At 34.7% G+C, this 26,005-nt stretch overlaps 1 protein-coding gene across 24 annotated transcripts in view; it reads left to right on the top strand.

Moving 5' to 3' along the window:
- Positions 1-26,005, top strand: part of JMJD1C (jumonji domain containing 1C) — a 336,090-nt gene that overhangs the window by 278,812 nt on the left and 31,273 nt on the right. For 13 of the 24 annotated variants that reach the window (XM_058298904.1, XM_058298905.2, XM_071215814.1 and 10 more), the window contains 10 exons: positions 3,991-4,096; positions 6,712-6,836; positions 8,245-8,388; positions 8,484-8,676; positions 8,782-10,472; positions 14,160-14,332; positions 14,586-16,780; positions 20,000-20,201; positions 22,346-22,560; positions 23,605-23,757. In XM_058298904.1, coding sequence (XP_058154887.1) covers positions 4,090-4,096; positions 6,712-6,836; positions 8,245-8,388; positions 8,484-8,676; positions 8,782-10,472; positions 14,160-14,332; positions 14,586-16,780; positions 20,000-20,201; positions 22,346-22,560; positions 23,605-23,757 — 5,098 coding nt within the window. In that variant the 5' untranslated portion in view covers positions 3,991-4,089. Of the gene's footprint in view, positions 1-3,990; positions 4,097-5,217; positions 5,237-6,711; positions 6,837-8,244; positions 8,389-8,483; positions 8,677-8,781; positions 10,473-14,159; positions 14,333-14,585; positions 16,781-19,999; positions 20,202-22,345; positions 22,561-23,604; positions 23,758-26,005 lie in introns of those variants that run through there. The other 11 variants (XM_071215817.1, XM_071215823.1, XM_071215821.1 and 8 more) reach the window with 2 other exon arrangements.

The raw sequence follows: 26,005 nt of genomic DNA, 5'->3' as shown, positions 1-26,005 counted from the left end.
TGTCATAAACCACACTGTGTGTTGGGATAATTTCAGTGGGTTTTAATTAAATGAGTAATCCACATCATCTAATACCACGGATAAATCAAAGTTAGATATTTTAAGAAAACTAATTTCAATGATATTTTATTTTATTATAAAAACCTACTTTGTTAAGCTGGAAAGATGGCAGATGTTAATCATTCCTCTTGATACCTACAAATTTGAATTTATGCAAGGTCATAAAATAAGCAGATTCAACTTGTCAGTTTTTAATGGTATGCTTTTTCCACAAGAAAATGGATGCTTTATTATGGGAAAGATATTTCTATGTTGTCTAATAATCTTGGTAACTGAGCCCATGATTTCACATGTAGGATTTTTGTAAATTTATATCCTTATAGTTTAAGTTGTAACATTACAATATAGGCAATGAGTTTTTTAGACCATACCCATATCTGTCTACAAGGTATTGGCAATGCTGCTTTAATAGCAGTTTATGCCCCTCCTCCCAAAAATAAAAGGACTTGGGAATTTTAGGCTGTGGTAAACATGTAAGTTCAGCAGTGACCGCTTAAGTGTGAAAGACATGTTCCTTAGTTTTCCAGCTGCTGAAACAAATAACTTATAATGGGTTGGCTTAAAAATGGGAATTTATTGGCTCACGATTTTGAGGCTAATAGTCCAAAAGTAAGGCATCAACAAGGCAATGCTTTCTCCCCAAAGATGGTATCATTCTGGAACTGGCTGCCAGTTTTCCTTGGTTCTTGGCTTTTCTGTCTCATGGCAAACCGTGTGGCAGCATCTTCTTTCTCTTCCAGGTTTTGTTCACTCGCAGCTTCTGACTGCGCTCAGTGGCTTCTCCATCTGTGTCTAATTTCCTTCACTTGAAAGGATTTCAGTCATTTTGGATTAAGGCCCACAGTCATTCAGTTTGGGCACATCTTAACTAATAACATCTTCAAGGGTCGTATTTAAAAATGGGTTTCCACCCACAAGACAAAGGGATGGGACCTGAATTTGCCATTAGTTGGGGACATGATTCAATCCCAGCACCACCTGTGTGATTTTATGGTTTACTAGACAAGTACCCATCCTCTTCATGCTATTTAAACATCTAGAAAAAGAGTGTGAAACTCACCTATACTATACTGTTTCGACTAGCGAAGAATCAGGGCTGTAGAAATTTGAAAGCAGAATTCAAATGTTTAAAAGACTATCAAGTAGAAGAGAGATTAGGCTTGTGCTTGGCTTCAAGAAGTTAAACCTTGTCTATGTATGGTAGTTAAACCGAGAAAGATTTTAAAATAATTTGTTAGCTTTCTGAGCTATCTGAAAATGGTAGTGGTTTTCCTTGAAATAGTATCTTGTGTTCTTTTACGGACTAGATTTGGACCTGGAGCGCATCACAAGAGGGTTTGAGCGTGAAAGAAATATCCAGGATATTTTCTAATCCTAAAATGATGAGGGTTAATTAATTGTACAGTGTGTTTAATGGAGTAGAGATAAGGTATTGCTAGAAAGTTTCTTTACAAAAAAAAGCCATGACATGGGCATTTTTCTTCAGAATGACAGATTTTATCTCCTTTTTTTCCCCAGGTAAATGGAAAACTTCATTTGGCTACCTGTTTAGCAACTCTATTACAATATTTTATTATTTAACTGTTTTTGAATCTCTGTATAGTAGGGATAATTATAGCAGAGTAGAAATGCTTATAACTTACAAAGTACTATAAATGTTGCAGTAGTTGACAGTAGTAATATAATAGTAGAAGTACAGCCACAGTACCCTGTCATAAACCAAGCCATGTGTTGAAATTTACCCAAGAAACAGTTTTTGGGGGTGGTAAAAGAGGTAATACCACAAGTGGTAGCATAAGTTTGCATATGAGTGACGTGAAGTTTGTGGCTTCTTTTTTTTTTTTTTAGGCCAGTATTAAGAATTTATTTGAGAAATGGGGGCAAGAACAGAGCTGGCTGAGAAATGGGCTAGAAAGACAGAAATACACACCAAGATTTGGGGTGTGGGTTCCTCTTAGGCAGAGAGAAAGCACCTCATGGTTTCTTTAACAACAAGAAAGTAAAGACTTTTTTCCCAGTTTCGGTGAACACTACTTCCTCTTCATTCTTTTCCTAATTTTTCCCCTGAGCAAAGGTTGGCAGTAATTCTTGTTGCAGGAAGCATAGATATTAATTCTGCCTGTTTGGCTTGTTAAATTCTGTATTTAAATACTGGTTACATTCAAGGTTATGGAAAATAAAACTTTTTCTCTTCCAAAGTACTGTAATACTGGTGTTACTCAGTCTACTGTAGTCATACTACTGTTCTGAGGCTAATGACAGGGGTACCTCAAGAAAAGGAAAAAAGGATTCAACTCTGAATTCTGTTAGCAAAGCAGACTGGACCAGATGCCATGCTGAGTTGAGTTCTGCTGTCTCTTCCTTTGGCAAGTTCCTAAAGCTCAGCTGACACCACAGACCACTGAGCAAATGAAGGATATACGTTCTGGACCATTTTAATCTTCCTTATATTGTATCATTCCTCTGGAATGACAGCTTGTGGTGCAAACCCTTTCTTCCAGTTGTTAGTACCAAATTAACTTCCTTTTCATCACACCAATTATCAGGGTTTCCTTGATTCCTTCTATTTCATTTGGTACTGTCTTGTAAGCCGATATTCTACCACTCAACAAAGAAGGATCTTGTACCAGATCTTTGAGATTTATCCCACTGCAGTCTTCCATAAGATTCCTGAAACTGCTATCACTCACCATGAGGACTCTGGCACAGATTTGATGCTGGTGGTTAGTGAGAGTCATTCCCTCAGTCGCCCATCTTTCCTTTACTTATTTTTTAAGGACACTCTTCTGCTCCAGCATTTCCTTCTGGAAAATAGCACATCTCTGCATTTACAAGGAATATAGTTGATAATGTTAAAGACCTTTATATGTACTTATTGGCTTTCACAGATAATATTTACCATAATGTAAGTCCTGCCTTAAAAATAATGATGAGAAAAAAAGGATACTTTTTTTCCAGAGAAAAAGATAGAGTATGACCTGTTTGATTAGTGGTCCTTCTTTATACTCTTCTGCCACATTTTAGCTTTTTCAAATTGCCGAATTATTTTTATTCATGATATAAAATTCCCTTCATGTAACTCCATTCTATTGACTGGTTTCAGTAGTCTGTCCTTGCACTTTTAAAAGAGCTGCCCGATTGACAGCACTGCTTTGTTCTTTCCGGCTATTCTAGAGCTCCTGCAGCAGATCTCAAATACAGGGTAGCAGAGGTGCTTTGAGAGACAGAGAGAAAGAAGAGAATGTCAGGAGTCCAGCAGGGGACCAAAAGATTGTGGGAAACCATGCAACTATATGATTCACATCTCCACAGAGATCAAACTGGTTGTTTCTGTGTCTAGATCCACCCTATTATGAGGATAATACCATCAATAATGAAATTTTAATTGCCTGGATGCATTGGCTCTGGCTTAAAAAAATAAAAACTTCAGTGAAGTTACTGGTCAGAAGAGTTTGAGTAGAATGAATTTTATGATGTTTAAGACAGTGGATAGGAACTGGTAGTTTAAAAAGCTAATGTTTTAGTCATTATGAGGGAGATACAGCTCATATATGTATATATCTGTTGTCATAAAAATACTTCGTTCTGATTCCAACCATAGATGACCATTGCTCTTTGGTTTGTATATTGCTTCTGCTAATAGTGAAATTCTTAAAAAGCTGACTTGAATAAGACCATATTTAAAAAGTTAGAAAACACATTAGTAAATTTCAGATTTTGACTTTAGGATCAAATCTTAACACAGATGAATTTCTTATACTCTATTATACAATTGCTAATGAACTATATATATGATTTGTGAATTTGTTTTTTGAATACATTTAGGTCAAAGCATTTTCTTCAGTTCCTTAAAACATTTATGAGGAAAAGTCGGTAACGTTAATGTTAGGAGAGCATAACATGGACCTCTCTTTTAATCTGTAATTCTAGGACGACATAGACAGCCTAAACCCAGTTCTCAGGGACAACCCGCAACTTCATGAGGAAGTCAAAGTCTGGGTAAAAGAACAAAAGATTCAGGAGATTTTTATGCAAGGTAACTATTTGGAAGTTATGTATAAATTTTTTTTTAAACTAGGCAAATTATCTTATGTCTTTTGTTGGCCAATAATGTGCAATATGTGTAGAGGCCCAACCGAATACTTTGAGTTACATATCAGTCCTCAGAAAGTAATTGAAAAGTGACAATAATTTCAATAGAAAGTTGAAAATTTCACCAGTTATTAATTTAACTGATTTGTGCTAAGTGCTTGGTATGAAATTGCAGCCACACAGGTGTTTGTTGATAGGAAATTTTCCATATTACAGAATGCTTTAGGTGTGTCCTTCCTGGAGAAGAAAGCATTATTTGCAATAGAGAGTTGCCCAAAGCAACATGGTTCCTTTTGAAGAATGCTGTTGGTATCTGACAGAAGTAACCTATTTCAGTTGATCTTCTTTAGCACTTACCTCAGTACTAGTCTTAGTTTTGTTTCCTTTTTTTTATAGTAACCTGTTTGTCTATAACATGTGACCTTCAAATCAGTGAGGTTTTGTTAATTCTTAATGATTCCTTTTTCTATCACTGTACATAAATATTATAGATTTTTAGTGTAAGCTTTTTGTGAAGTTGAACTGAACCTGAGACAGTGGCATAACATGCTGATATGTTGAATGTTTCCCTTAATTTTAAAAGTTGAATTTTGTTGTGAAATTGCCATTCTCAACCCTTAACTTCCATGCTATTTAACTTTTAAGCATTAATAGATAGTCTGAAAGTGTTTAGCCTTACTGTGACTATTTGTAGTAGCAGGTCAACTAGTATTTTCTTAATGCTAGTTATGTTTTCACTTTTTATTATAGAGAATTTCAAATACACATAAAAAATAGAATAAAATATTCTATCTCCTGACTCCAACAACTGTTAAATCTTGGCAAATCCTGTCCCAGCAACACAACAACCCCTGTTTACATCCCTCAAATTTCAGACATCAACTTATTCTATCTGATTTTTAGGCAAAGGTTCCTTGTCATTATTATACTGAAAAAATTAATAGTTCCTTAATATCAAATATTAGTCAAGTTCAAGTTGCCATCTGTCTATAAATGTCATAAATGCTTTTAACTTATTTTGTTTTATTTTATTTATTTTAAATCAGGAGATTCAAACAAGGTCTTACAACATTGTGATTGGTTGGTATGTTCCCTCCATCTCTTTTTTTCCCTTTTCCTTGCAATTTATTTCTTGAACAAGCCAAGTTAAAAATTTTTTAACCAAGTTTATTTCCTCATTATATACTTAGAGACAAAAAGACCAAAGAAGTATATAGTTCCTGACCTTGCTAGGTGTAATTGTATGAGGCAGACTCCAAATTGTACTAGGTGGTAAAAATAAGCCAGTATTGATGGTGTGCTAGTTGGGACTGAAAATTGGTCATATGTGGAGGTATTCAAAAGCATTTTTTTATACTGTTTAGAAAAAAATAAAGCAGAAATCTTATTCTTTCATAGTTAGAAAAGACTGGGGGATACTGGATAATGGCTAGTAAATAGTGCTTTACCTGTCACTTTCCTTAAATTGCAGTCAGTGAACATCTTCATTTTCCTCTAGATGAATGTAGTTAATTTACAGGTCATATGGAATACTTTTTACAGATGTGTTAATTGATTTATTTTTGAGGCTATATTGGACTAGATTTTTTTTTTTACTGTCAAACACATATTAAACCATTAATTAGTATGTGAATCTGTTATAACTGTAGAAGAAAGAGCATCAACCTGGAAATAAAAAATAAATAAATAACATTCCCAGCTCTTCAATTTAAAAATTCATTTACTTTACCAATCTTGCTTTCTTAATTTTTACCAAAGAGATAGCAACACCCGAACCTAGGAATTGGAGAGGATTAAATAATTTGAAAGCATGTTGTAATTCATAAATTGTAGTAATATTGTTATTGAGTTAACTCTTAAAATATATCATTTTAGCACCTGGGAATTGAAGAAATTTTCATTGCCATGATTCTTTTAGTAGGCATGCTTAATGTGTCAGATATATATCCTTTTTATTTAGTCTTTATTTTCTAAAGGAAATCTAGATCTCTATATTAGATTTCCTTTAGAAAAGTAAGTAATCCAAAAGTACACCATATTTCTTTATTTTAAAAAAATTTTTTAACACTATATTTAAAAATTCACTTGGCAATCTACATGTCTTAAGATTTTTGGCAGCTTTTACTAGCTGTTACAAAATGAAAATCTGTTGTGAAAATTTTGGTAACTACAAAATTAATTGCCTTTCCGTTTTCAGAAATTGGGATCCCAACCTTGGGATTAGACATGTATACCAACCTTGTTGCATACCTTTGTGACCCTACTATTTTCTAGATCACTATAACTTTACATTTTGTATTGTCCTCTTAATACCTTAAATTATCTTTCTGACTTGCAGTACTTTATTTCCATTGAGTCAGGAAGTATATATGTATAATAACTTCAGAATGATTTGGCTCTAGGGTATATTCACTTCTAAAATAATTTTTAAAAAATTGATATATGGGTATTTTATTAACCATTTATCACATAGCTCATGTTTCTCCTAAAAGGTAGTTCTTAAATGGAAAATGTCTATATTTAAGATATCCCTATTTTTTGTTTGTTTGTTTTTTAAAGGTCCTTATTCTTTAAATGGATACAGAGTGAGAGTATATAGACAAGACTCTGCCACCCAGTGGTTTACAGGGATAATTACTCACCATGATCTCTTCACCCGCACCATGATCGTTATGAATGACCAGGTAAATATAAATAGTTCAGCTAATAACTTTGAAGAGAGATTTTTATAATTCAGGTATTCCATACCAAAAAATAATGCATCAACAAGTTGATACTAAACCATTTTTATATCTAGGTTTCTTGTTTAATCGTAATAAATTGTACTTTATAATATATTTATATTTATTAAAGTAATAAATTACTTTAAATGTATCTGATGTATGGTACATAGAAGTCACAAGGAGATAGTGATGCCAAATATATTTCAACGTAGATAAACATAGATAAAATCATTCCTTGAAATAGAGGCATCAGCTTCTTTTCATTGATTAACCTTTTTTATTCTTAGATCAACAATTTTCTTTCTGGAAGTCTCAGTTTTTCTGTCTTTCCTAGTGATAAGAACATTTTCACAATTGGTTTCTTTCATTGACAAAAACTTCAGTGAGCGTAATAGTTCTTTTTACATCAAGCTCCAGAATTGATCTGCCCACTAACTTTTGCAGCAGGTATTAAGGATACAAGTTTCATGTAGAATTTTAAGTAATAGTCTGAAAGTACTGCCATTTCAAATCTTTTTTTTTAATTGGCGAAAAAAAATTTTTAATTTTCACTTTTAAAGCTTTATTTATATGAAAAATAGATATTTAATTCCTTCCCATCTGAGTGGATTGGGGAGGGTATCTGCTCCTTTATAAATTTTAATTCAAATACTTTGGTCAACATTTTGGTGAAAATGCTAAATAATTTATTATTTCTAATCATTTAATTTTTTCCCAGTGAGGTGGTAAACTTTCACCCTCAAGAAATTGCTTGAATTGTTAAATAGTTCTTTTCTCTAATCCATGTCTATTTCTTTAACCTTAGTCATTTTTATTATTTATTTGTGCAATTTTTGTCTTTTTCTCCTTCCTAGTTTTATTTTACATCTCCTTTTTAAAAGTTACTTCCTATTTCTTAAATACATCTTATTCCTTCCTTCACATTTATACTTTGAAGTGTGTGTGTGTGGTTTTTTGCTTGATGTCTGCTCATGATTTGTTTGTCTTCTTTAGGAGGCACTGGTAACCAAACCCAGAACCCCCTATGTAGGAGGTGGATGCCTCATTGCCTGAGACACATCTATTCCCCTGAAATAAATTTTATTACTTGATACCTTGATTAATTCTTATCCTTGTTTTTCAAGGTTTACTTGCAGTAGATATATTTGCTTTATAATTCCTGGTTAGCAGTTGAAATAGTATAGGTTTCAGAAGGTTAAAAAGATAATTTTGTCATTAATGGTTACAATTCAATTTTTCTAAGTCTGATAATAGTATCTTACAAATTAGGGATCCTAAACATTTCTGTTAACTAAAGAATGTTTTACTAGTAGCATATTTATTAGCCAATTGGATTTAATTTTTGTTTTTATTTTGTGTCATGGAATAGGTACTAGAACCACAGAATGTCGACCCTTCTATGGTTCAAATGACCTTTCTAGATGATGTTGTTCACTCGTTGTTAAAAGGTGAAAATATTGGCATTACCTCACGACGTAGGTCTCGTGCCAGTCAAAATAGCAACGCTGCTCACGTAAGTATGTTATTAGTGATAAGTTATTGTAAATATTTTTCTTAGGCTACCCTGGATCAGGTAGTAAACAGTCATTGTTAATTGGTTATTTTCAGGGTCATTATACACGCGCCCAAGCAAATAGTCCCAGGCCCGCAATGAACTCTCAAGCTGTAGTACCAAAACAGAATACACACCACCAGCAGCAACAAAGAAATACCCGTCCAAATAAGAGGAAGGGCTCAGATAGCAGTATACCAGATGAAGAGAAGATGAAGGAGGAAAAATATGATTATATAGCACGAGGAGGTAGGGCCACTTTTTTTTCTTAAGAATGAGAGTAAATAACAAACCATTTAAAATATGCTTATTTAGTAGTATTGTGAAAAATAATACTATTTTTTTAAATTACAGAAAATCCTAAAAGTAAAAACAAATATTTGATGAGTAAAAGAAGGAAACCTGAAGAGGATGAAAAGAAACTAAATATGAAAAGACTACGAACTGACAATGTTTCAGACTTCTCTGAGAGCAGTGACTCAGAAAATTCAAATAAGAGAATAATAGATAATTCCTCAGAGCAGAAGCCAGAGAATGAGTTGAAGAATAAAAACACCTCAAAGATAAATGGAGAAGAAGGAAAATCCCAGAAAAATGAGAGGGCAGGAGAGCAGATGCTAATAGATAGCCAGACTCCCTGGGACAAAACACAGGAAGATAAAAAATATGAAGGAGAGAAACTGAAATCAGTTGACTCTCAGGTTCAAGAGAAAAAAAACATCCATTCATCAGAACAGGCCACACTTTCTGATCATAATGCTAATGATTTACTTCTTCAGGAATGCAGTATGGAAAAGACACAGGCAGTAGAATTATTACCACAGAAGAAGTGTGTATCCAGACCACCCACACCAAAATGTGTTATCAACATTACAAATGACACTAACTCAGAAAAGGTGGCTCAGGAAAACTCAAGTACCTTTGGGCTTCAGACACTTCAGAAAATGGATCCTAATGTTAGTGACTCAAAATACTCTGTTGCAAATGCAAAGTACTTGGAAACAACCAAACAAGATTCTGACCAGAGCTGGGTTAGTGATGAAGTTAAAGTAAAAGTGGATTTAACACAATCGTGTGTTGTGAATGATTCTTCAGGAAATGATCACCTGAATATGGAAAAAGAGAAAAATCAGTATGTCTCTTACATGACTTCCTTAAGTGCTGTTTCTGTCACAGAAGATAGTAAGCTGCATAAACGAAGTCCACCTCCAGAGACCATAAAATCTAAACTTAATACTTCAGTAGATGCTCCCAAGATAAAATCAAATCCCTCACCTGAAGTTGTGAAACCCAAAATGACTCATTCTCCTGATTCTCTAAAGTCTAAGGCCACTTACATGAACAGCCAAGCTGCTGGTGAAAGAAGACTGGCAAATAAGATAGAACATGAGTTATCAAGATGCAGTTTTCATCCAGTTCCTGCTCGAGGCAGTACAGTAGAAACTACAAAGAGCCCTCTTATCATTGATAAAAATGAGCATTTCACAGTTTACAGAGATCCTGCTCTTATTGGGCCAGATACTGGAGCTAATCACATTTCACAGTTCTTAAGCCAGCATCCTTTTCCTCTTCATTCCTCATCCCATAGAACCTGTTTAAATCCAGGTACCCATCACCCTGCCTTAAATCCTGCACCCCACTTACTGGCTGGATCATCCAGTCAAACTCCATTACCTACCATTAACGCTCACCCTCTGACTAGTGGCCCACATCACTCTGTTCATCACCCTCATTTACTTCCTGCTGTGTTACCTGGAGTGCCTACTGCCTCCTTACTTGGTAGCCACCCGCGACTAGAGACTGCTCATGCCAGCAGCTTGAGCCACTTAGCATTAGCACACCAGCAACAGCAACAGTTGTTACAGCACCAGTCACCTCATCTTCTTGCACAAGCCCATCCTTCTGCTTCATATAATCAGCTTGGACTTTATCCAATTATTTGGCAGTATCCAAATGGAACACATGCATATTCAGGACTTGGTTTACCTTCTTCTAAGTGGGTTCACTCAGAAAATGCAGTTAATGCTGATGCTTCCTTAAGGAGGGTAAGTTACATTGCAATTTGCTACAATGCAGTATATATGTATATGTTATTCAATATATGTTCAAATGGTTTTTCAATATCCATTTGGTTTTAGATCATTTATTATGAAATTTTTGAATTTTTCAGTTACTCTTTCAATTATAATGAAAATGCTGATACTTAGAAACTTGGAGCAGTGTAAGCTGAAATCTCAGAAAAGCTTATTCATTAAAAGAGTTAGTTTTAAGAAGTAAAACTTGTTAGATTCTTCCTAATATAACCTACTATGAAGGATAAATATCTGGGGAGCGGATGTAGCTCAAGGGGTTGAGCACCTGCTTCCCATGTACGAGGTCCTGAGTTCAGTCCCTGGTACAGCCTATAAACAAACAAACGAAAAACCATTTCTCATTCGGGAATGGATGTTGCTCAGTGATTGAGTACCTGATTTCCATGTACTAGGTCCTGGGTTCAATCCCTGGTACCTCCTATAAAGGAAAAAAAGAAGAATATCCTTATAGCTAATTATGGAACTATGGTGCATATCCATCCATCTGATTCAAAATTCATATAAAATTTTAAGGTTTTTGATATGTATTATCAAATTATTCATAAAGGACATTGTTTCTGCAACTGGCTATATTCTATTGATGTACGTTACAAGATGTGACTCCCTAAACCTCTTATTCTCTTACAGGGACCCAAGATGGGAGATTCCCAATATTTGGGAGTAAATTTGGTGTTGAGATTCTTTCTATCAAAACAGGGTGTTGCTAAAGGCTTTTATAGGATTCTGTTTTATTTTATTTTGTTTTAAAGATTTACTTAATTTATTCTCCCTGCCCCGTCCCCCCGATTGTTTGAGGTCACTGTCTGTTCTCTGTGTCCATTTGCTGTGTGCTATCTGTGTCTGCTCATGTCCTCTTTAGGAGGCTCCAGGAACCAAACCTGGACCTCCCATGTGGTAGAGAGGCGCTCAGTTGCTTGAGCCACCTCAGCTCCCTGCTTTGTTGTGTCTCTCATTGTCTTTCCTCGTTGTGTCTCTTTGTTGCATAGTTTTGTTGTGTCTGCTTGCCATGCCTGCCCTTTACACCAGCTCACCTTCTCTAGGAGGTACCAGGAACTTAACCCTGGGCCTCCCATTTGGTAGGTGGAAGTCCAATTGGTTGAGCCACATCCGCTTCCGTCTTACAGGGTTCTTATAAGGGCTCTTATTCTTTCATGTGCCAAGTGGTTTCTTTAGCTGGATTTATTTTTGTATTAAGAAATGGTTGTTGAGGACAATACCAGGGCTAGTATAAAAAATGGAAGAAAGGTTATTACTATTAACCTCTTAAAACAGCCTTATCTTTAATGCAGCCCAGGATGTTTTTCAAGTGTCTCTCAGAAGATTTTTTACAATCTACATATTACCATTTTTGATGGCTTTCTCAAGTTGGGTGAGATCAATGGTATATATGTTGGGCGTGGCAATTGGAAAGACTGCTGTTGAATGTCTCATTTACTTCAGGGATAGTGTTGCTTACATAGAATACACAGCCTTGGTATGCCAGTAGATATAAGGATGATGTTCATCATGCAAAAAGTTTGATGGAAGAGCCATTTTATTCTGGGTAACAATGGTAATGATACACTGGTTTTGAATACCTCCAAGTTGTAAGGGATCACCATGATGGTAAGGGACACCTTAGTTTTTGGTGGTTCAAGATGTAGTGCTCACAATTTAGAAGTATATTTCTTGTGTTTTATTTCTATTACAAAATCAAGTCCTTTTGACTCTACTTTCATATGAGCTTTAGTCTTCTTTATTGTAGTTATCAGTGATTTACACAATTTATTCTGCACTAGCATTCCCATGTCTGATGTTGAAAAGATCTCAATTCTAGAAAAATGGTGATCACAAGCTTCCCATTCCCATTGTTGATGGTGCCATTGAACTTGCCTTAGGTAAAGTAAAACTAGAAACATGTACATTATATAGTCAGAGCCATTGATGAGTCATTAATCTCTATAATACCTTCTTTATCAACCAAGCTGGTAAGCCAAGTTCCCAAAGCTTCTACATATTTTCACTCTGACTCTTCACCATTATGTGTCATGATTATAGCCACAGCTAGTACTGCACAAAGACAGGCTAGCGGAGTATAAGAGCAGGTAAATATATTGAGCTTTTTCCATAACTTCAGTAAAAAAGTATATGGAAAATGGATCTAAGTATATTGGAAATGTCTTAGGAAAAAAGAGCCTTTCTTAGTATGTATCATGTGTATAAAGATTGAGACCAGTGACTGTCCATCCTCCCTGTTTATAAGGACGTGAAAAGAAGCATGACAAGTTTTCATTTGTTGTATAAAATTATAGTATAAATTAGTAAGTTCAGAATATTTTGAGCAAAAGTAAAAATCTCTTATTTTAACCTAGTGTTATGAGCAAAAGTGGGAAAGCAATACAAGTTCATAAAATTTTTAGGGAAAATTTTAATAGTAAAACCTTACGTTCTCATAATTGATTGCAAGTTAATATTTCTGAATCTTACAATACTGACGCTTTTTGAAAAATTATATATCTTAATGATCCTTACATGTGTATATAGAGAGTTTACCTCTTATTTGGGGTTCATGCCTATAGTGTATATTATTGTTTAAGTAATTTTATAACAGTACCTCTATCATTATATCATAATGCTTATTGCCTTTTGATTTTGAAATTTTGAAGTTTATTCCATTTGCTAAAAATCAATGGAGGTTGTGTTTTCCCTAATTTGACTTCGCTAATCCTTTGGCAAACTCACAAAGCACATCCTAGAAGAATATCAGTGAATCACAGTAAAAATATGAGAGTTGTATGTCTCAAGATCGAGGGTGCTGTCACCAAATTTTCAATTATGAGAAAGGCTGCATATTAATATGTAGAATATTAACTTTTTTATACCTCCAACTTCCAGGTTTAATGGTCCTTGGGGGGGGAGGAACAATAATGTTTATAGTGTATGGTGAAATGGAGTACATTTTGTCTTTGACAATAATTACTTGCCAATTGTAAGAGTAAATTGTTATATTGGAAAAGTTATTATTTACAACAAATTAGGAAACAAACTTAATTATAATTTCTATTTCTGATACAATGTACTTTAGGAATAACACATTCTGTTTTTACTATTAGCAACATATATTCCATTTTTTTGGTTTTTATTTTTGCTTTTTTGAGGTATTGGGATTGAACCTGGAACCTAGTATGTGGGTAGGAAACCAGCACCCAACCAGTGAGCCACATTGGCTTTCCAGAGCTGATCTTTTTGTATGTTTTGCTTGTTGTTTGTTTTTGTTTTTTCATGAGGCACCTAGAATCAACCCTAGGACCTCCCACATGAGCCACATCTACTCCCAGCATATATTCTTTTGATGTTAAAATTTTAGGAAATCTTTTAAGCCTGCCTGGTTGTCTGTAAATTTAAGGCACTGATTTCAAATTTTAGTAAAATTGATAACAAGTTTCTGGAAACTCCTACTGTATTACTGTTTAATTTTTTTTACACCATATGGAAAAATCTGTATAATTATGTTGGTTACTCATTTGTCTACAATTTCTCATTTAATGAATTTAGAAAGAATCATGTTGTACTTCAAGAGTGTATACTGTTCTTAGCAGCATATTGTGTTATTATGTGTAATTTTTTCTACTAACTGAAATCTGATTTTTTAAAAAACAGAATTCTCCCAGTCCTTGGTTACATCAACCTACCCCTGTCACCTCAGGAGATGGCATTGGGTTACTTAGTCACATTCCTGTCAGACCTTCCAGTGCAGAGCCTCATCGGCCGCTTAAAATTACAGCACATTCCAGTCCACCGTTGACAAAAACTTTAGTAGATCATCATAAAGAGTAAGTTCACCAGTGCTTACAACTTACAGATACGTGTCTTTCACTTTCTAAGCAGTTAGTTTTAAGTTACTAAGTGTCTTAAAACTAGGCTTTGAAGAAGTACTGTTCTTTCTATTTTGATATACTTTCTAATTTACTAGATCATATTAGAGGGCATGGAAAGATGTTTTACTTTCATAATAGAATATTACATGCAACTATTTATTAAGCAAGAAAAAGTGCTTACTAAAACTTCCATGTGTTTTGTCTACAGAGAATTGGAGAGGAAAGCTTTTATTGAACCATTACGATCTGTGGTTGCATCCACATCAGCAAAAAATGAACTGGATCCAAATAGATTGCAGACTGGAAAAGATGGTCACTTGCATAGGCATTTTGTGGATCCAATATTGAATCAATTACAGAGGCCACCCCAAGAGACTGGGGAGAGATTAAACAAATATAAGGAGGAACACCGCCGAATTCTTCAAGAAAGTATTGATGTTGCTCCTTTTACAACTAAAATCAAGGGTGTTGAGGGTGAGAGGGAGAGTTATTCCAGAGTAGCATCATCATCTTCTAGCCCTAAAAGCCATGTCATCAAACAAGACAAAGATATAGAACGCACAGTATCAGATCTTTATAAAATAAAGCACTCGGTGCCTCAGAGTTTGCCCCAAAGTAACTATTTCACTACATTGTCTAACAGTGTGGTCAACGAACCACCAAGATCATACCCATCCAAAGAGGTTTCAAATATTTACACTGAAAAACAGAGTAATAGCCTTGCAGCAGCAGCTAATCCTCAAACTCTGACTTCATTTATATCATCTCTTTCAAAGCCTCCGCCTCTTATTAAACACCAACCAGAAAGTGAAGGTTTAGTAGGCAAGATACCAGAACATGTTCCCCATCAAATTTCATCTCATGCAGTAACAACCTTCAGAAATGACTGTAGGAGTCCTACTCATTTGACTGTTTCTTCTACAAATACACTCCGGAGTATGCCTGCTTTACATAGAGCACCAGTATTTCACCCACCAATTCATCACAGTCTGGAAAGAAAAGAAAGCAGCTATAGTAGCCTTTCCCCTCCAACTTTAACGCCAGTGATGCCAGTAAATGCTGGTGGGAAAGTGCAAGAATCACAAAAGCCTCCAACTCTAATACCTGAGCTGAAAGACTCTCAGGCTAATTTCAAGAGTTCTTCTGAACAGAGTTTGACAGAAATATGGAAATCTAATAATAACCTCAGTAAAGAAAAAGCTGAATGGCATCTGGAGAAAAGCAATGGAAAGTCACAGGCTGCTATGGCTTCCGTCATTGTACGTCCACCTTCTAGTACAAAATATGATAGCTTGCCAGCAGTGCAGTTAACTTCAAAAGATCGAGTTAGTGAAAGATCTTCAACTGGGACAAATCAAACAGATTGCCTCAAACCAGCAGAAGCAGTAGAGGCTAGAAGAGTCATTCTGCCAAGTTTGAATTCAGACAGTGCTCACATAAAATCTGAAAAAAACTTTCAGGCTGTCTCACAGGGCAGTGTTCCCAGTTCAGTCATGTCTGCTGTAAATACAATGTGTAATACCAAAACGGGTGTATTCACATCTGCTACCACTACCACCAATGTTTCCAGCTGGGGTGGTTCAGAAGTAATTTACTCTTTATCAAATACCATTTTGGCCTCTACATCCTTCGAATGTACCTCTTCAAAGAATGTCAGTCAGTCAGTGGCTCAGACACAAGAAAGCAAAGTCAGCACCACAGTTCCAGTTACACAAGACAGTAGTAAGATAGGAAGCACTGGATTCTCAGGTACAACTGATTTTATCCATTTGAAAAAGCACAAGGCAGCACTGGCTGCAGCTCAGTATAAAAATAGTAATTCTAGTGAGACCGAGCCTAATGCTGTAAAAAATCAGACATCTTCTGCCTCCCTTCCCCTGGATAGCACTGTGGTCTGTAGTACAGTAAACAAAGCAAACTCTGTGGGAAATGGGCAAGCATCTCAGACAAGTCAGCCAAACTACCATACTAAACTGAAAAAGGCCTGGCTTACTAGACATTCAGAAGAAGATAAAAATTCTAATAAAATTGAAAATTCAGGGAACTCTGTATGTGAAATTATTAAGCCATGTTCTGTCAATTTAATAGCCTCTACATCTAACGATATACAAAATAGTATAGATAGTAAAGTCATAGTTGATAAATATGGAAAAGATGACAAAGTCAGTAGGAGAAAAGCCAAAAGAACTTATGAATCTGGCTCTGAAAGTGGAGACTCAGATGAAAGTGAAAGCAAGTCAGAGCAGAGGACTAAACGGCAGCCTAAGCCAACTTACAAAAAGAAGCAGAATGATTTGCAGAGGAGAAGAGGTGAAATGGAAGAAGATGTAAAACCCAATGGGGTTCTTAGCAGGAGTGCCAAAGAAAAAAGTAAATTGAAGTTGCAGAGCAATAGTAATAGTGGTAAGTAAATTGCTTCATTTTATCTCAGGTAAAATGGGCTATATGTTCTAGTAGTAATGGTGCTGTTCTCTAAAGATGTGTGAGCATAACAGCATCTTTTGTCTTTGTTTGCTTGCCTTGGTATTATACATATACTCATTGACCTCATTCACAAGTGCATTGTAGGAGAAAAAGACTTAACCTCCCCATATTTGAGACATGTAGAAATACATGTGTTTTTCCTAACCCTTACATTGACAAATATTCAGTGTGTAATCTTGTATTTATTTAGAATTTTGACCTTTTCTAAGAATTGTCCAAATGCATTGTAACTGTCACACTAAAAGTGAACTCCTAACATTAGCTATTTACCTATAATTATAACTGAAAAAGAAAACCCACTAAATAAACTCATCCTAAGCCACATTTTCAGAAGAGAATTATTTCAGAGTTGTGTGGATATGCCCTATATCACATCCTTTGTCATCTGGTGACAAAATTGGCAACTTACTGAAATTACTGTCAGCTAATAATGTCACTCATTCAAAACAGTTGTTAATAATGGGTAAAAGCTTTAACAGGTGGGGGAAAAGGTGGCCCATAGTTTTATGTGTTCATTTCTGTATTCAAGAAGAACAATAAGAAAAAACTTAAAAGTGAAAATACTTTGTTGCTAGCACAGATCAGTTAAGTTATACTTACCAATAATATTCACTGTAAAGGGTTTCTATGTATTTTTTACTCTAAAAGTAATTTTTCTGTTTCCTTGTTTCTAATTAAATATGTAAAATGCAGAAATACTTAATGGTTTCACTATATGTATTCATCCACCTGTAATATATGAAATAGCTGACACTGGACATTCAAGAAACACTTTCATAAACACTTGGATGCTTGAAGGCACTCCTATCTTGTGCCTTTTTGCTGAATGAGATTTTCCCACAGGACTGGGTGGAAACCAGAGGCAAAGTGAAAGAGAGAAAAACAGGAGGATGGAATCATGTACAAAAATAGTCAGAAAGTGGGTAAATAAAGGAAAATAAGCTCAACTAGAGACAGAGAGGCTGACAGACTGAAGTAGAAATATAGCTAGAAAACAGTGGGAGATTGACAGCAGAGGAACGTGCCATTGACTATGGGGTTTACATAGTATTGCTTTTTATCTGTCATGTGTTCTCCTACCCACAATGAGTTCATAATTTTATTGTGGTAAAAATTCTTTCTCTTCTATCTCACTTAACATTTCCTTTGGTATTGGATATTCAAATATTTGAGTTAAAACAGATTTAGAAACCTATCTTTCAACATGAGAAAACTCTTGTTAATTTATAGTCATAAAATTAACTCTTAACAAAGTACATATGCTGTTTCCATGTTGAGACTGAATGTACATGTACCCAATTAATAGTTCTAAGATGAAGGCCAGAATTAGTGCTTTCCACCTGACCCCAAATTATTGATACCCACTCCTTTGTAATTTTAACATTTAGCTTTATAAAGACTATTTTAAGTGCCATTTGTTCTTGAGTCCAAAATAATTCTAAATGACTATTAGTGCCACCTGTTATTATAGGTAGAGTTAACTTGCTTTTGTTTTACGCTATCTAGAAAAATTAATTTAAATTGGGAATTCATAAGTCAAGGAACTTGTAGGCTGAGTAAATTATCTACTTCATGGATTATTTTCGGCTTTTTCATGTATAGTATTTAATGGATTTGCCTTCAGTCATAGTTAATCAAAAAAGTGAGTTAGGCCACCTCTTACATGATGTAATATGATTGTATATATTATTGTATATGTATTGTTTTATGCTATATACACACATACGTGAAATAGCATGTTTCTTGGTACATTCTAAAGCTAGATAAAATTTTACTTTATCTTTCGTTTTGGAATGTCTCCATATCTGCTGCTTTCTGTTTAATGATAAATTAAAAGTTGCCTGCTTTTCTATGACTAGATTTTTTCATAATTTTATGACCTGAAATTGCCCACCAAATTTCAACATACGTCCTCCGATACACAAAACCAGTTGTTTGACTGTAATCAAAGTTAAATTTTTATATATTTTTAAAAATACATATTTTTTTAAGGTGATGGTATTTGGGATTAAAGTTAGCATGCATTTGTTTTATTTTCTTCCCAGTTTTCTTTCACTAGACCAGCTTTTAGTGGAATTGGTAGTAAATAGAGAACTATAGTTGAAAAGGTTCCTATAGTATAAAGGAAGCAAAGATTAATAGTCATTGAGTTTAGGTTTTTTTGTTGAGCAGGTATAAAGTGTCTTAATCTCAGTACATTTGATATCTTGCCAATGGATTAGATATATAGATTTGAAGATAAACTTTTATTTACTGTGCAAACACTGTTTCAATAAAATTCATAAAAGGAGTTAGCCACAGTCATGTGTTGCCTAGTATAAAAGCAGAAATGGTAATATCAAAAGTTGTCTGAGGGAGTGTAGTGCAAGTGGTTGAGCACCTTCTTCCTTTGTATAGAGTCCCTGATTCATTCCAGTGTTTTTATTATTTGTTAGTAAATGTGATGGGGAAAATGATGTACAATATGGTGAATAAATTTTTTCCTGTAAATATTAAGAGTGCATAATGGACTTTTTTTCTTTTAGACTTCTGGCACCTTTAAGCCAAGTTAGTAATAGGTTTTTCTTTTAAGACCTTTATTTTTCTAAAAGGTACTTCTGTCAATATATTGATAGCAAATGGATGGCATTATGTAAGGGAGAGATATTAAGGAAAACATAGCTCAATGCTTCTTAGCCCCTTTTCTTCCAAATTACACATATTTTAAAATCACTTATCTTAATTAGCTACACTTAACTTGGACAATTAGATTCAATATTTCAGGAAAATATAAGTATGTTGAAACTAGCTTATAGTTACTTTTAAAATGTGCTTTTTGAACTTAAGGTTCTTCCTGTAGATATTGAAAGAATTTCCTCCTACATATGCCAAAGTTCTGTATAGAAGGGCTGATTTATTTATAGAGTTACATAGTATTAATGAGAGTCTTGGTTTGTTTTGATTAGTAGAATAGTAAAATAAAAATAACTGCTGAGGACTTTTTAGTTCTTAATGAACCTAGAACTCTAAAATGATCTCTTTGCTTCTTTTCTACAACCTTGCTATATTGTCACAATTGTAGAATTGTTTTGAATTTCATTTCAGGACGTGTACTTTTTCACAAAACATATTCTTGCTAATATTTCCTGAATTTCACAGCTGGCATCCCTCGTTCAGTATTAAAAGACTGGCGTAAAGTCAAGAAGCTGAAGCAAACTGGGGAATCCTTTTTACAGGATGATTCCTGCTGTGAGATAGGGCCTAATTTACAGAAGTGCCGAGAATGTAGACTTATTCGAAGTAAGAAAGGAGAAGAACCAACTCATTCACCTGTATTTTGTAGGTTTTACTACTTTAGACGGTAAGTTGATAAGAAGCAATTGGGGAAAAGTATTCTTCTAAGGTTTCAAAATTATACTTTTTGAGATGGATATCTTTGATCCTTCATGTCTTTAAAACAATATAAAGGGATATTTAGCTAAAGATAATGTTTTAGTACCAAATTTAACAATAGCTAACTGTTCACATTGCTCCTTGTGTTCCATCTGGCCTTTCTTCTTCCTAGAGATTTATTTTTCCTTATTTAGGGAATGTTAATTTTTTTAAATGGAAACTGTCATAAAACAGTTTTTGGTTGAAGAATTTTTAAAGAATTTATGTACTTCAGCCAAAGCAATGTAGCCTTTATATCTGACCATTAGTTAGCTAGTAATCACAGTCTATAAATCAACTTAAACAATCTAGGCTCAACTTAAGTCAGTACATTACATTGGAATACCCATACTTTTCTTTTTGTTAAATGTACGTTTCATAGCAGTGAAAATATGAGTTGTAAATAACAAGAAAGATTTGTTAGTACTGTGTCTCATGTTTCACAGGTCTTATAATAAAATATAAAAAGCACTTGTTATTTCCGTAATTACCACTTTATTATTACAAAGTAATACTTTAATGGTAAACACATAGGTAGATTTGTAAGAGTTCAACTAAGTAATAACCGGGTAACCTAGCCAGTAGAGATAAAGATCTGCAATCAGTCATCCAGCTCTGTCCCCTAGTTCCTATGTTACTTTATTAACTGTGATGAGACCTCTAAGCCTGTCTCATCAGAGAAATTTTACAAAGATTAAATGACATCAAGTATGCAAAGTCCTTAGTATAGTAACCAGCGCATATTAAATGTTCAGTTGATGTAGGTTGCAGTTATTCTCATGATTATCATCATCTTCCTGAAAACTTGAGACAATTTGCTTTGTGAGTATACTATGCTGGGGCCCAATAGAATAGAACCAGACCAAATTCTCTTTTTCTCCTTTCTTCTTTAACTTCATGGTCTTTCTAGTTACAACCTCAAAAGACAGATAACTTCAGGGCATAGTATTAGGAAGTATTATAAAAGTACAGAAGAGATGAAAAGAGGAACCAAAAAAAAGTAGAGCTGGGGAGATAAAATCTAGGAAAGGCTTGAAAGAAATAAGTGTTGGATAGAGATAATAGAAGGGCAAAAAATAGGAGTGAAAGGAATGTTGGTTTGTCCATTTAAAAAATACAGTGACTGGTAAATTTCAGACATTCTGTGGGTAAACAGTGAAGATAGTAAGTGCAAGATAAATGAATAATAACCTCTGGCCAATTAGAGAATGGCAATTTTGCATTCCAGTTACCCTAAATTTTTCTGAGTATAATACTAAATTGGGTAAATTCAATGTCAGAAACTGAGAGGAAGTGAGCATAGTAATTAGGTTTCTTTTCTTTCTTTCTTTCTCTCTCTCTCTCCCCCCCCCCCCCTCCCCTGGGCTTCTTCTTTTCTTTTCTTTTTTTTTAACATTTATTTATTTCTCTCCCCTCCTCCCAGTCATTGTTTATGTCCACTGTCAGCCTTCTGTGTCTGTCAGCCTTGTGTGTGTCTCTGTTTTGTGCTGGTTGTTGTCTTAGGAGGCATGGGAAACTAACCCTGGGACCTCCCATGTGGGAGGGAAGCACCCATTGGCCTGAACCACCTCTACTTACCTAATTGGTTTCTAATGTACTAATAAGAGTCTCAGACTTCCCCTAAACCACTCTAATAAAGTGTCCTTTCAATTCATGAAAAATGTATATGTGCTCTGCTTTTTTTTTTTTTTTTTCATCCACTGAAAGTTTTAAGGTAATCTCTAGGGCATTTTCAACTTTAGAGGTTCCTGATTTAGATAATATGTAAAGGAACAGCTCTGCTCTGGGCCACCTTTAACATTTTAATTCTTGTCACTCATCAACACTTGAATATAGTTTTCATTTGGTTGGAGTTAAGTAATTAACTATATAACAATGGGGAAATCTTATTTTTTGAAATTACTTAAAAATAGTGTACCTTATCATTGAAATTTACTATAGGGGTCATTTAATCAAGCAAAATAGGTACAAAATGTGTATATGAACTACTCTTTTCCTATTTTTAAAATTAGAAATTTACAACTTTTTAAAACTAGACTTAGCAAAAAAACCTTTTATGTTTTAATGTTTCAGGTTGTCATTTAGTAAAAATGGAGTGGTTAGAATAGATGGTTTCTCTTCTCCTGACCAATATGATGATGAAGCTTTGAGTTTGTGGACACATGAAAATTATGAAGATGATGATCTAGACATAGAAACATCTAAATATATCTTGGATATAATAGGTGATAAGTTCTGTCAATTAGTAACATCTGAGAAAACAGCTTTGTCTTGGATAAAAAAGGATGGTAAGGAAGTTATATACTTAATTAAAACATGCAATTATATATATTTTATTTTAAGAATTTCTCTACTAATTATTTTTAATCTGGAAGAAGTCCCTAATCTTTCCTAGTCTTTTTTTTTTTTTTTTTTTGGTAACACATGTTTCTATACAAAGGCACCCATATATACCTAAGGTCAAATATTTTCCAAATTCACATAATCACAATTACATTTCACTACTTTCATCACTATTATGTTAATTAGTCAATATGATAAAAGACATTTAGGTTGCAAAATTGGGGAGTTTCTGTATTTGCAGATAAGGACATAATCACAACTATTTAAATTTTTTATCTGATATGGTTGTCACTGTCTTTAGAGATAGATTTGTGTTTGGATCTTAACATCACCCCTTGTTTAACTGGTGACATTAGGCAAATAACCTCTTTGATTCTCAGTTCTTAAAATGGGAGTGATAACTACTTCATAGATTTGTTTAGAATGTATTGTGAATTACATTAATTTATGTAAAGCGCCTAGCAGTGCCGCACATAGTAGATGCTCTAAATCGGGTTCTTAATCAGTGGCCCATGGACCCAGATTTCAGGGGGTCAGTAAGCTTGAATTGGAGAAAAACAACTATTTATTTTCTCTGACCTCCACTGTTGAGTGTCATAAAACTATCTGCCACTGCTTTCTAAGAAGGGGTCTGTGGTTTTCACCTGACTGCCAAAGGGGTCCATGGAGGAAAAAAAAAAGTTAAGAAGCCCTGCTATAAATGTTAGCTTCTTTTCCTTCCCTTCCTTTAAGTCACTATTCTCAAATAGGGGTGATTTTGTCTCCCGGTAGATATTTGACAATGATTGGAGACATTTTTAGTTGTCATAACTGGGCTAGAGAAGAGGGAGTAGTGCTTAGCATATAATGTATGAAGGCGGTAGATGCATCTAAATGTCCAGTTTGCACAGGCTAGCACCCACAACAAAGAATTATTAAGCCCAAAAATGTGTGAAGTGCCTTAAAGTTCTTGTGTTTGTCTTTAAATTTTTGTTTTCTCTGTATTTCAGCCAAAATTGCCTGGAAAAGAGCAGTGAGAGGAGTTCGGGAGATGTGTGATGCATGTGAAGCAACATTGTTTAACATTCATTGGGTCTGCCAAAAATGTGGATTTGTGGTCTGCCTAGATTGTTACAAGGGAAAAGAAAGGAAGAGCTCTAGAGGTTGGTTTATAACTTTAAATAAATTAAAATTTTCTGTATTTTCATTCTAATCTTTGGGGTTGCTGATACGGAAAATTAGATTTTTTCCTGCCTTCTCTAATTAAAAATATTTTATTAAGGTTTGTGAATTTTTTATTTGTTTTTTAAAGGAGCGTAACCACAGTTTACTAATGCCCAGATTTTCTAGAATAAAGCTGTACCAAGTGTCTTTTAACCTGATTAGTAGAAGCCTTAAGTCCCTTTTAGAATGTGTTAATTACACAATCATGTATATGAGTTCCAATCGAATTCTTACTGAATACTGTTCCATAAAATTCACATCAAAATGTTTAAGAATATAATGACACTGGCACCATTTATCCCTCAGTTCTTAGAGAATTGGAAAGAAATCTTTATACTTGAAAACAACTTTTGAAAGTACAGTTTCTAGTTTCTAAGTAAATAAAATGGCACAGAAATTGTTCTTTTTAGTACAACTGGAGATAAAGCAAGGACGTTAAGTAAATGTGCCTTTTCTCATGATTTTACTAAAAGTTTACCCATTGCAACTTTGAAAACTTCTACCTAATACTTGTGGCCTGAAAGATTAGAGTATGTTTATTTGGCAGTTCACCCATTGACAGGCATCTGGGCTGTTTCCAGTTTTTGATTGTTATAACATTTGCTTAGAGATTTTTATGTGATCGTGAGTCTTCATTTCTCTGAGATAAATGCCCACAAGTACAGTTGTTGGATGGTATGGTAGTTGCATGTTTAGGTTTTTAAGAAAATACCAAACTTTTCCAGAGTGGCTGCACTATTCCCTCCAGCAATATATTAGTAACCTGGTTTCTTCACAGCCTTTGATGATGTCACTATTTTTTATTTTGGCCATTGTGGTTTTGAGTTGCACTTCCCTGATGGATAGTCAGTAATATTAAACATCTTGTCATGTGTTGTTGCCATATGTAAATCTTCTTCAATGAAATGACTCTTTTGCCCTCTTTCTAATTGGATTGTTTATATTTTTTAATAGTTGAATTTTCTTTATTCTAGATAAATGGTCCTTTCTCAAATGTGTGGTTTATAGATATTTTCTCCTACTCTCTGGCCTGTCTTCATTCTCTTCACATAGTCTTTTGCAGAGTAAACGGTTTTTATTTTGATGAAGTCCAATTTATTAATGTTCCCTTTTATGCATGTGCTTTAGTGTCAAGTCTAAGAATTTTTTGCCACACACTTGATTAGGAAGATTTTCTCATTTTTTTCCCTAAAAGTTTTATAGCTTTATTTTACATTTAAGTCCGTGATCCATTTTGAATTAATTTGTGCATAAAGGTTTTTTTTTTTTTTAAAGATTTATTTCTTTATTTAATTCCCCCCCCCTCCCCTGGTTGTCTGTTCTTGGTGTCTATTTGCTGCGTCTTGTTTCTTTGTCCGCTTCTGTTGTCGTCAGCGGCACGGGAAGTGTGGGCGTCGCCATTCCTGGGCAGGCTGCTCTTTCTTTTCACGCTGGGCGGCTTTCCTCACGGGCGCACTCCTTGCGCGTGGGGCTTCCCCACGCGGGGGACACCCCTGTGTAGCAGGGCACTCCTTGCGCGCATCAGCGCTGCGCGTGGCCAGCTCCACACGGGTCAAGGAGGCCCGGGGTTTGAACCGCGGACCTCCCATATGGTAGACGGACGCCCTAACCACTGGGCCAAAGTCCGTTTCCCTGTGCATAAGGTTTTAAGTTTAGCTTGAAGTTCAATTTTTGACCAGTTGGTCCAGTGCTATTGCGATCCTTCCTTCATTGAGTTACTTTTGTGCCTTTATCAAAAATTAATTAGCGTACTTGTATGGGTCCATATCTTTGTTCTCTCTTGTTTTTCTTAGATCTCTGTCTATCCCTCTGCTGACTACAGTATTTTGATACTGACTGATTTATAGTAAGCTTTAACTTCAGGCTTCTCCAGTTGATTTTCTTTGTCAATATTGTTTTAGATATTATAGGACCTGTGTTTTTCCTTACAGTTTTTTAGAATGAACTTGTCTACATATACAAAAACCTTCCTAAATTTTGATAGGAAGTGTATTAAACCTGTAGATGAGTTTGAGGAGAATTGACATGTTTACTATAATTGAGTCTTCCGATCCATATACATGTACATTTTTCCATTTGTTTATTTCTCTGGTTTCTTTCATTGGCATTTTATAATTTTCAGCATGTGTATCTTGTACCTCTTAAGTTTATATTTAACAGACACTTAATTTTCTTTAAATAGTATTA

The sequence above is a fragment of the Dasypus novemcinctus genome, chromosome 6 (genome assembly GCF_030445035.2).
Source record: "Dasypus novemcinctus isolate mDasNov1 chromosome 6, mDasNov1.1.hap2, whole genome shotgun sequence".
NCBI lineage: Eukaryota > Metazoa > Chordata > Mammalia > Cingulata > Dasypodidae > Dasypus > Dasypus novemcinctus.
Note: the sequence above shows the minus strand (reverse complement) of the source record. Positions and strands in the feature narration are given on the sequence as shown.